At 27.5% G+C, this 13,000-nt stretch overlaps 1 protein-coding gene across 1 annotated transcript; it reads left to right on the top strand.

The window, feature by feature from the left end:
* The first annotated feature begins 2,063 nt into the window (after positions 1 to 2,063).
* Positions 2,064 to 3,064, top strand: LOC124923784 (PHD finger protein ALFIN-LIKE 9-like). Its single transcript, XM_047463755.1, has 2 exons — positions 2,064 to 2,557; positions 2,941 to 3,064. The coding sequence occupies exons 1-2, from the start codon at positions 2,322 to 2,324 to the stop codon at positions 3,017 to 3,019; spliced, it is 315 nt and encodes a 104-aa protein (XP_047319711.1). The 5' UTR covers positions 2,064 to 2,321; the 3' UTR covers positions 3,020 to 3,064.
* The last annotated feature ends 9,936 nt before the right edge of the window (positions 3,065 to 13,000 follow it).

Raw genomic sequence — 13,000 nt, 5'->3', positions numbered from 1 at the left:
AATAATAATAATATCAGTCATTTATATAATTAATTATATATATTATTTTAATAATGAAATACAATTTTATTTTATAAATTAATTATATATATGATTATTATTTTTTTAATTAATATTATTATTATTTTTAAATAATAATTATATTTAATTATGTATAAAAATTATCACATTAAAAAAATTTATACTTAAAATAATATATTTTTTATTTATAGAAATAAAAAAATATATAAATTAAAAAAATAAAATAAAAATAAGTAATTGTATATTTGTTATTATAGAAATAAAAAAATATATAAATTAAAAAAATAAAATAAAAATAAGTAATTGTATATTTGTTATTATCACATTCTTAAATTTAAATTAATAATTAGATATAATTTATTATTATTATTATATTTTAAAATATAATAAAAAAATTAAAATTTTAATAATTTTATAAAATTAAGATTAAAAGAATATATTAAAATTTATAACTCATTGTAACTAGTTTAGGTAGGTATTAAGTTATACCCCTTATAAGGTATAAATTATACTTAATTAATACTGTACATATAAATATTAATCAACCAAACAATCTTTTAATTTACTGTATATATATCAATACTTATCTACAGTATTTTAAAATATAAGAAAGTTAAGCTTTTACTTTTTCTTCCATTTTTTTAATATTATTTTCATTTTTTATTTATTTCAAATAGATTAAATTTGACTTCAGATCAACATAAAATAAATATATATATATATATATATATATTTTTTTTGTCAAAAACCTAAAATGCTTTTTTCCTCATAATATCACTTTAAATTAATATTGGTCCTCAATTAATTTTTTCAATCAATTTTAACCCAAACTTTGATATTAAAGTCAATAAATAACTAATATTTTTATTGTTTAAATTTGGTTCTAAAATTTGATCTAAATGAATGTGGTTAAAAATACATATATTATTGTGTAAATATATTTATATTACAATTTAACTTAAAACAATATTAAAACCAATCAAGTATTTTTTTTATTTAATTACTATTAAACATTCAATATTTAAATTATTTAGCCTCAACTGTAAGGCTAAAATGATAGGTCTTCCTTCGTATATTTTCACTTCATTTAGGTTTATGGTGGTTTAGAGTTCATACTAATCTTCTTTTCAGACTGGTGGTTCAGGTACATCACCATGCAAGACTCCAAAATCTCCAAAAACTCCAAGGTAAATAAGACATCTTATCTTTTAGAAACGTAGATGATAGAAAAATTTGTGAAGTTTTCAAAATTATCGACCTCAACATCGCAACCAAAATGGCTAAATTCCCATTCAAAGTTTTGAAATTAGCTTGACAAAATAGTTTAAATACAACAGATTGCACAATATACTGTATGAGACGTATTCAAATTTATTTGGGCGATGCAAAGTGGGACTGTGGTCTAGCCATAACAAATGTAAGTTACATATTTCACATTTTTATTGATTTATAATTTTTTATTAAACTGTTGAATTATCATGTTCAAATTTAAACAATATTTTTTAGAAATATTTAGAAATTATAAAAGAAAATTCTCCTAAAAGTTATAAGTTGTATTTAAATAAGTAATACAATTTTGTATTTTCTAGATTTCAATCATATTCAATTATATTTGTTTTTCTAGTCTTCAATTCTTTTGATTTTGTAACAAAATGTTAAAAAACCACCTTTCGGTCCAAAACCATAAGAAACCAATTTTGTTGTTATATATATATATTTATTCTATTGAAAGTTATATGCATCTTTGAAAGACATGTCACTGTAAAGTGGATGATAGTGGGGACAACTTTCAATAGAATATATGATGATGATAAGATAATCATCAGTTTATTTGACTTATTTGGTTTAATATGTGCAAATTGAGGTACAGATGGAGGAGACTATTTGATCTTATGATTGATATGGTTCAAATTATTCATCTCTTGTTCATTGTTCTTGAAACAGTTCAAATCTATTTTATCAATAGATTTGAATATTACTAGAAAGTAGAAACACAATCTTGCTTCTTAGAATGTAGCCAAATGTCTAGCAAACAGATTGGGAGGGGTTTTACCATCTATTGATTGTGATTTACATGTTTACTGTTAAGTATTTGAAATTATGTTGATGTCACATGAGATGAACTTGAAATTATGATGGATTGCAGAGAAGGAAAATCTTTGTCTTTATGGACTTCCTAATGAGCAGTGTGAAGTGAATTGAGAGGGGTTTTACGACCTATTGATTGTGATCACATGTTTAGTGTTAAGTATTTGAAATTATGTTGATGTTAACATGAGATGAACTTGAAATTATGATGGATGGCAGATAAGGAAAATCTTTGTCTTTATGGACTTCCTAATGAGCAATGGGAAGTGAATTTACCAGCTGAAGAGGTGCCACCAGAGCTTCCTGAATCTGTGTTGGGTATTAACTTTGTTAGAGATGGAATGCAAGAGAATGATTGGCTATCTTTAGTATCGGCTCATAGTGATGCATGGTTGCTGTCGATTGCATACTATTTTGGTGCTAGATTTGGATTTGACAAATCTGATAGGTATGTTTCTCGATTTTGATTGACCCCATTTTCACTTATGTAAATACTAGATTGAGTTCATCATCTTTCTTTTGATAATTCAAATTCATAGTTATTTGCTTATCGAGCTTTTACTTATCATTTGTCAGTTTCGTGTGAAGGATAATATAAGAATGATAAAGAGTTCCAAAAACAACCTAATATACTTAAATGCAAAAACACTACATAAAGATAACAATCTACTATGCTTCTTGAGCTTTTACTTTAACATAAGAATGATAAAGAGTTCCAAAAACAACCTACTATACTTAAATGCAAAACATTACATAAAGATAACATTAAACTAAAAAAACCATCATCATGTTATCTATTACTTACTTAGTGTTGGATCTCAATTCTTCCAGCACCCAGAGTTGTCATCTCAAGCATATACTCCACGTGTTGCAAGTAAGTCTCTGCCTCCTTCACTTGTACCTCTCTTAATGCATTGTCTATCTCCTCTTTCATTTTTCCTGTTATTAATTGAGAGGCGTATTCTAACAAAAAAAAATCCAAATTTTCCAAGCTCGATGTAGCAGCAGTAACAAAAACATCAACAGCAGCATGGTCAACCTCCATATCAATTGGCTATTCAGGTTCCTGCGCCTCCACTTGATCATTCTTCTTCTTTGAGTTGGATCTCGATTTTTCAGCAGCAGATGTGTCATCTCACGCATATATTTCAAGTGTTGCACATAATTCTCTGTCTTTTTCACTTGTAACACTTGTAAGTGCTTGACGATATTTTTTAATTACTATTATTCTAGATACGTCATTGTATAGCATTATTTGGACTACAAGATCAAACCAGACTCTAGAGCAATATTTGATAAGTAATAGTCAACAAATTGGTATTCATTTATCAACGGATTTTTTTCTTCCATTTGAACTTATTTCAATAATTCTTTTAGTAGCCTTAATAGGTGCAATCACAAACATAGTTAGAGCCCTTATGTGTCTTGAACTTATATTAAATGCAGTTAATATAAATTTTGTAACATTTTCTGATTTTTTTTTATAGTCGTCAATTAAAAAAAAATATACTTTACGGATAATAAATATTATTATAACCTCACATCCATAAAATAAATTATTTAGTTTCATTCTAATTTATAACTAATTAATGAAAATAATACTTTTGGACGGTTGGAGATGGAATTACTTCGATAATTTGTACAAGTATTTTTTTTTCCTCTAATTACTATTATTCTAGATACGTCATGGTATAGCATTATTTGGACGACTCTAGAGCAATATTTGATAAGTAATAGTCAACAAATTGGTATTCATTTATCAACAGATTTTTTTCTTCCATTTGAACTTATTTCAATAATTCTTTTAGTAGCCTTAATAGGTGCAATCACAAACATAGTTAAATCCCTTATGTCTTGAACTTATATTAAATGCAATTAATATAAATTTTGTAATATGTTCTGATTTTTTTTATAGTCGTCAATTAAAAGGATCCATTTTCTCCATTTTTATTATAGCTATTGCAGCCGCTGAAGCAGCCATTGAAATTGCTATTGTTTCATTAATTTATCGTAATAAAAAATCACTCGTATTAACCAATCCAAATTATTAAAATAATTAGTATTCAGTATATAAATAAAAAGATTTTCAAAATGAAAATATTGCTAAAAAATTTGAATAAGAATATTTGTTCTGTAAGATATAATTCTGTTTAGTTTAAAAATTAAATTCTGTTTAGTTTTTTAAAACATAAAAAATTTAAGTATTTTGGTTATATATATATATATATATATATATATATATATATATATATATATATATATATATATATATAATTAGAGGAAAACATAGAAAAAAGAAATTAGTTATTAGTAATTATTTCTTTGTATAAGAATATTATAGGTATATATATAAAAAAAAATTATAAAACAAACTTTTATGAATCAAATATTTTTTATATATATATATAAACATAAATTTGTAATATTTATTTATTTATTTTTATAATTTTATTTTTTTAATATTAATAGTCATATATATATATATATATATATATATATATATATATATATATATATATATAATATAAATAGTGGGAATATTTATATAAAATTAATTATGAAAGACAACTAATTCTATTATTGATTTAAACTATTGAAAACAAAATAAAAAAATTAAGTTAAAATAGATTATTCAATATGAATTATTTTATAATTTTAAATGACCATATATAAAAATTGAAAGACAAAAGTTTAAGATATCATATATTATCGAAAAAATAAGACAGGTTGAATTATATATTAATAAAAAACAACTTTCACCAAACGAAATTAGAAAATGTAAAATAAAAAATAGAAATTAAATCTTTTATCCTTTTCGTCCTAATAAATTGTTATTCGAGGATCTCCAAATTTGTTTGTATTTTTAACAATCTAATTAAGACAATAAAATATTAAACAATAATAAAAAACAATTTATTTAATAATAAAATTGAAAAAAATACCTGTTCAACAACTTTTGAAGTTGATGTTTTTCCTTAATAAAATTTAATTTAATATATAAACACGTTTTAAAAACCTAAATAAGACATTAAAATAGATAAAAAAAAACAATTTATTTGAACTCAAAAAATTGAAAAAGTACAATCTAATTAATATATATATATATATATTTCCATTAAACAAAGAACCAAAATAAAAAACAGAAAAAAAATTTCTTATACAAAATTTATTTAGGATAACACAAAATCCATAAACTACAATAATAAGTTGGAGGATTAAATTATTAAATATTACCAATATCCTCAAGCCGGAAGATTGACTTCAATCTTATGTTTATTAAAAGCAATCCTGCCTTGGTCATCTCTAGCATCACAGAGGAGAGAAAACTTCAACAGTGTCAATGGAAACCATCTCCACCTTCACCGGTCGGCTCCATCCAAAATCCATCTCATACAACTCAAAACGCGGCGACCCACCAATGTCATACAATTTTGGACCGACAAAGGTTGAATCCGCATCAGATAACCATGCATCAAATAACCAGTTATCTACCCCCTTCACAACTCCTTTAGCCAATCTTACAATCGCCTTTAGAATCGCAGTTGACGCCATCGTCATCGCCAGTCCATTATTATAACATTCCATTCATATATATTAATAATTTATCCAAATAATTAACATCAAACAAAACAAACCCCTTCAGTTTATTTCAGCCATAATTCATAACTAATTAATGTAAATATTGTGGAAATTGAGTTATAAGAATTTCACAAATAAGTTTCATTTTACAAAATTTTAGACAAATTATTTAGGTGATACAAATAAATTCATAAACAATGATACTTTATTATTATTATTATTATTATTATTATTATTATTATTAACTTTATTATTATTATTTTTTTGTCATATTTTAACTTTAATGTTATATTGCTGGATGTTCAATATCTACTTTATTTTGGTATTTATATTTGTATTTGTCTTTTCATTTGGTAATAAATTTATTTATTTTTCTTGTTACTATTCTATATTTTGGTGAGTTGAAATTGAAATAATAAGATGTTTATTGAGAATGTTACTCAACTCTTAGCCTTTTGATATTATACTTTTCATTCTTTACTACTTTTTCATCTATTTCATTTAAAATGAAATTATCTACAAGAACATAAAAAGAGAAATTTCGAACATCAATTTTATTGTTTGAATGTGTAAAACCACTAAATCTTTATCAGATGGATGATGATTTCAATCGTATTTATTGATCTGTGTAATTTAATTTGGATAAATTTTGATTGAATCGACACTATGAATAAGAGTTTTGTTTGATATTTATAGTCTCAAATTGGTAGGACTTTTAATTGATATTTATAGTCATAAATTTTGAGAAATTAAAACTTATTATTTCTCGTGTTGTGTCTAATTACAATCCTTACAACCTTAAAAAAATGTAGTAATAATTGTCCAATTATCGATATTCATTCCACTTATTATTTCATCTTATATTTTTTTTTTATGTTTACACCTTAGACTAACTATTATAATATCTATTGATATTAGAATCTCAAAAAATAACACAAAGGAATTCATTTGAATGGTAGATTTAATTAGCGTGAACAACTACAAGCATTTAGTGGTCGTACGACGAACACGATAATTTATTAAGACGAAAAAAAACAAAAAATGTAATTTTTTTTTTTAATTTTCATTTTTTTTACATATTTTTTTAATTAATATATGTGTTAACTTATCTTCGTGCAAACGCACAGACTTTTTGCTAGTTTTTTTTTTAATAATGGTAACTCTTATAACTCATTATTACATATATTTTAAATTTAATAAATTATATTATATATATATATATATATTTTAAATTAATAATTTATATTTTAATATATTTATTTAAATTATTATTTTGTATAAATTTAATTATCTATTTAAATTATCATTATTAATTTTTATAAATTTGATTATATATATTTTAATATTACTATTTAATTATTTATATTATATATATATGTATATTTATATTTACACAATTCCTACCCTTTTAAATCATGAAATTCATCGACTAAACAATTTTATTTTATACTTGAAAAAGTTTTTTTTTACAATAGTATAACCATTTGTTAAAACCTAAAAGAAACTTTATAAAAATAGTTTAAAAGGAAGTCAGAAAGTTTGAAGGTATCACTCAAACCTACAACTACAAATTTTAAATGGACAAATAAAAAATAATAAGATTACATGTAACACCATTGCTTGAAAATGAGTTCACATGAACTCTAATTTAATTAAGGCCAATTTCATCAATAATAATTTAATTATATATTAGTTGAATAATTTATTTTCAATTGTTATATATCATTTTTTCAATGTGAATTTTATACTATAAAGGATAAAAGTTGTTATATTTGAAAAAGAAATTTTAATATAAAATTTCTCTTTAAAATTTTGATATATTATTTACAAATAAAATTATTAAGTCTAAATTTAAAATCAAAATAAATATTATAAACACTCAATTTTCACACTCAAATATACAATTTTTAAATAATTTCAAACCCATAAATTTTCATATATTGGCTTGTTAAACTAGAATTCAAAAAAAATAATTAATTCAACAATGATATCTTCAACCAGTTCTCAAATTAATAAAATAATTAATTAAAAAATGACACTCTAAATTGGTTCTCAAATTAATAAGAGAATTAATTAAAAGATGACACCCTTAACCGGTTTGTCGAATTAATTAAATTACTAATATCTTATCAAAATAGTAAATATATAAAATAAATAAATATAACTAATAGTCTAAGACCATTTTTATCCATGACAAAAAATGGATCATGATCATAGTCATGATCATAAAAATAGATCTATAACCAAGATTTTGGTCTCCATGACCAATAAAATCTTGATCATAAATTAAAAATTATTATTTTTATTTTTAAATTAAAAAAATAATAAATAATTTTTAAATATAATAATAATATTTAATTATTGATAATTTTTAAAAATAATAATAATTTAGTATTAATTATGGATAATTGTAAACAAATGAGGATAATTAGTAAAAATGGAGAAAATGGTGATTTTTTTTTGCTCCGAAATATAGCAAGAGTGATCTCTATTTATAGATCTCGAAAAATTATGAATTTTAATATATTTTTTTTTAAAATTATAAATAATATTAAAATCGGGTTTTAAAGATAAGAGATAAATAAAATATGGGCATTTGATTAGATGACTTTGGTTGTTATTTTTGTCATAATTTGACAAAAACAAAGACCCAAAGACATGGTTTTGATCATGACCAAACATTTGGTAATGGTAAATTGACAGATCAACCATAACCAACCTCATGACCCATTTTTGAACCCATTTTTTTGTAATGGTTAAGGATGGCCTAAACTTAAACTTGTATGGTATTTAATAATGGGTTTGTACATAAAATTATATAAATAAAAAATCACCGAAAACTGCCGTGGGCGGTGGAGGATGGCAACCGACACTGGACCGGAGCCAGCGGTCGCCGGTAGGGCAGTGGGACTGGTGGAGGAGCTAAGGTGAACCAGGCTGAGTCTACCCAACTCAACCTGTTCAACCCATAAATGGCCAAGGGGGAACGATCTCATGTATATGCATGCATGGGAACGTACAACCTGTTATCAGGATTCACCATCTTCATTAACCCGAACTTCAATTATTCATTTTTTCAGTAGGTTACTTAGGCCATTATTTTCAGTTTTCAAATGAACTCACATGGATAACCTCCACTCATATGGCCATTTCGAGCTCAATATGACACCAACATTTGTCCACAACCTATCAAAATGACTAGGGCACGATCCACTACATTTTTGTTCAGAAAGAAATCAAAATATTTGTCTCAATTGTTCCAGAATTGCGTTGGAAGCCCAAAACAAAACATTTGACCCGACCAATGACCATCTTACCTTCTAGCAAAGATTGACAAGGATATGATTCACCAAAATATGTCCATCATGAGCTACCAAATTGTTCATAACCCAATAAGGAATAATTTGATACCGACCTCATGACCCAAATTGTTCATAACCCAATATGTTATTTGTATATATATTAGTTTGGCTGAACAAATTTTTGTTTTGGTTGCGCACAAAACAATCGGCCTATTCTGTACATTTTATAGGGGTAATACCGAAAGTTAAAAGGGAAACTCTCGGTTTTTTCATTTCTAGAAAAATCGAGAGTTATAAAGAAAACTATTAGTTTTTCACTTTCAAGAAAAAACCGAGAGTTATTTGGAAAGCTTTCGTTTTTTCTTGAAAGGGAAAAACTGAGAGTTCTCCATATACCTCTCGGGTTTATTTGAAACAGAAAAACTGAGAGTTAATTTGAAATCTTTCGGTTTTTCATATAACTCTCGGTTTTTCTTGAAGGAGAAAAACTAAGAGTTTTCTATATAACTCTCAGTTTTGACATTTCAAGAAAAACTAAGAGTTTCCTATATAACTCTCTATTTTTCTCTCTGGTATCTAAACTGATAAATTTACGATATCTCTCGATAAAAACCCAATTATATTTACCGAAAATGGCAATATCGACGAATGGCGAGAGTTACCCAAACTTTCAATATTAGGTCTATATCGAGAGATATATGGTCATTATCGAGAGATTTTACTCTCGGTTTTGACCCCTTTTTCACCAATGTCAAGCATCATTCAACCTCTACGAATCTGAAAGTTCATTGGAAAGGTAACGAAGAACACAATCGAGTGACATGAGCTAAATGATAATACTCTAGACTTCCAATGAAGAGAAGTCCAATTACACTCGGTCATTTGAGCTCCATGATGTACCAAATCAAAGGTCTACGATTTGACTTTCATTTGACACCAACCATGACTACCGAGTCATGCACTCTTATTTTTTCTTGAAAGGTCAAAACTGAGAGTTATATAGAAAACTCTTAGTTTTTCTCCTTCAAGAAAAACCGCTGATAAATTTACGATATCTCTCGATAAAAACCCAATTATATTTACAAAAAATGGCAATACCGACGAATGTCGAGAGTTACCCAAACTTTCGGTATTAGGTCTATACCGAGAAATATATGGTCATTATCGAGAGATTTTACTCTCGGTTTTGACCCTTTTTTCACCAATGTCAAGCATCATTCAACCTCTACGAATCTGAAAGTTCATTGGAAAGGTAACGATGAACACAATCGAGCGACATGAGCTAAATGATAATACTCTAGACTTCCAATGAAGAGAAGTCCAATTACACTCGGTCATTTGAGCTCCATGATGTACCAAATCAAAGGTCTACGATTTGACTTTCATTTGACACCAACCATGACTACTGAGTCATGCAGTCGAATTAATCAAGAACCCTCCCGTAAGCCCAATAGTGATCTTGAGAATTGGAGTGCCCTAAACCAAAAAAATAATTTTATTATTATCTTTTATTTCAGTAATTTATTATATGTTATATTAAATAAATATAATAAATTTGTCTTAACTTTAAGAAAAGTAACGTTTTTAGTTGGTTAAATATTTTATTAACATATTTAATGGCATAGGATCAGGGCAGGGCAGACCCGACCCTGGGTAAGCCCAATAAACCCTCGAACATTTTACTCTTGTATCGAGAATCACAATAGGAGTACTAGACTACTAGTAATTTTGTGGTTAGACAGAACTCTGTAGCTCGACCAATGAGAAAGAGCCATTTGTTAAAAATAGTAAAGTATTTAGTTAAATGTGTTAGACTAAGTTAAAAAGTGGAATTAAGATTAAAAGGGAAATTGTTAATTAAGTTGAATTAAGAAAAATATTTTAATTGATTAAAATGATCCTAGGACAATTAAAATGAACACACATAGTTTTGATGATAGTGTTTGATAAATGAATAAAACTAAGTTCAACAATGTTTTAATGCGTATGTAAAGTTCAAAACTCGCTGACAACAGTCTTACTAAAACAGCAGACTCGTAAGCAGTAGAGTTGACATTAGTAGAGCTAAAGAAGCGTTGACAGCAGTCTCACTCAGTGAGCTGAAGAAGAGCTGGCAGCAGAGTTGTCATTAATAGAGCTGAAGATGCGCTATCAACTGAGTTGACGTCAACTGAGATGCGCTTTCAGTAGAGCTGACATCATGCGCTAACAACCAAGTAGGCAACAACAATGTTGCGCCAACAACTGTGTTGCGCTAATAGTCGAGTATGCAATAACAGTGTTGCGCTAACAGCCGAGTAGGCAACAATAGTGTTGCGCAAACAATTGTCTTGCTCTAACAGGCGAGTAGGCAACAACAGTGTTGTGGCAACATCTGGGTTGCGCCAATAGCTGAGTTGAGCTAACAAATGAGTAGTCCATCAACAGGATTGCGTCAATAGTTGAGTACGCTTTCAACATGGTAGCTCATCAGTAGAACTTGATATCAACCAAGTTCCACGTCAGCTTAATACGACAAAATGTACTATATTCCATTCGCTTGCGCACTACCACGTATTAACGAATATTCGATTCCCAGGAGCACTATAACGTACGCCATGAACTAACGAATATTCGATTCTCAGGCGCACTACCCCCATACACCAGACGTACGACGAATGTACCGCTGCCACGTGTCAACAAAATAAATTTGACCGTTGCCATGCAGAAAATATAAAAGGGCATCAAAGGACAACGATGAAGCTCTATGGCGCTCTACGTTCTTGAATCTTTTGATTACTCTCTCTAGCTCATTATTTGCAAGTGAATAAATCAAGCATACACATTACGATATACGTTGAGAGATAATCATTTATATTATTGTAAAAACAACTGATTTGTGTAAGTTGAACAGAACGTTGTTTGTTCAACAAGAAAGTGTGATAGCTAGAAGTTCAGACATGCATTTGTTAAGATATATGATCTGAGTGGGTTTGTATAGAAACTATACAAATCAAAGTCTTCTAGTGGAATCCTTCTAGAAATAGAAGAAGGGGTAACGTAGGAGTTTCATCTCCGAACATCCATAAAATCTTGTGTTGTCTGTTTACTGTTTCATTCATCGTTATATCTCCCGCTTCAACTCCAGCAAGTATTTTCCGTACTTGAAACCGTTCAAGAGCTTGCTAAGATTTGTTAAAGAATATAAATAATTTTTTTAGTCCTTAACAAGATTAAAATCGCATTTAAAGTGAAAAATAGTACAACAATATTCAATCCCCATTTTATTGTTGTATTCGATCATAACAAGTGGTATTAGAGTGAGGTTTTCTATTCTCAAGCTACTGCAGATATCATAATCATGTCTTATTTAAAAAAGATCCCAATGTTCTCAAAGGAAGATTATGATGAGATCAGAATGCAAGCTCATCTGGAAGCACGAGATGATGATATGTGGTATATCATCACTAATGGTCCCATGAAGATTCTGAAGGTCAACACAACCACAAATACAATTGATGGTGCTCTTGAGATTAAGGAGAAACCGAGATAAGAGTGGACTGTTGAAGACAAGAAGAAGGTCAACCTTGACAAAGTGACCAAAGATATTCTCTACAAAACATTGGACAAGAACATGTTAAGCAAGATCAAGTCATGTTCCACTACCAAAGAAATCTGAGAGAAGCTAACTCAACTCTGTGAAGGCAACGACCAAACAATAGAAAATAACCTGATGGTTGCCACACAGAAGTTCGACAACATCAAGATGTGTCCAGGTGAGACTATGACTGAATTCGATGAAAGATTCAGTAGTATAATCATAGAGCTCTCAACCATGGGAAAGATATATAGCAATAGAGAGGTTGTCATCAAATCTATGAGAGCTTTGCCCAAAGAATGAGATATCAAGACGATGACCATGAAGGAATCTAAGGACCTCAACAAGATTGAGCTGTATGATCTCTTCACCGATATAAAGACATATGAGTTTGAGATAAACTTAAGGAATGAAGATGGGCCGTCCACCTCCA

This window comes from Impatiens glandulifera, chromosome 2, assembly GCF_907164915.1.
Source record: "Impatiens glandulifera chromosome 2, dImpGla2.1, whole genome shotgun sequence".
NCBI lineage: Eukaryota > Viridiplantae > Streptophyta > Magnoliopsida > Ericales > Balsaminaceae > Impatiens > Impatiens glandulifera.
The sequence above is the reverse complement of the archived record's forward strand: the minus strand, read 5'-3'. Positions and strand labels throughout refer to the sequence as shown.

Coding starts and splice junctions, on each gene's coding strand:
- LOC124923784 (XM_047463755.1), top strand. CDS start 2,322: ATGGCAGATAAGGAAAATCTTTGTCTTTATGGACTTCCTAATGAGCAA. Junction 2,558..2,940: donor GGATTTGACAAATCTGATAG/GTATGTTTCTCG, acceptor CAATTCTTCCAG/CACCCAGAGTTGTCATCTCA.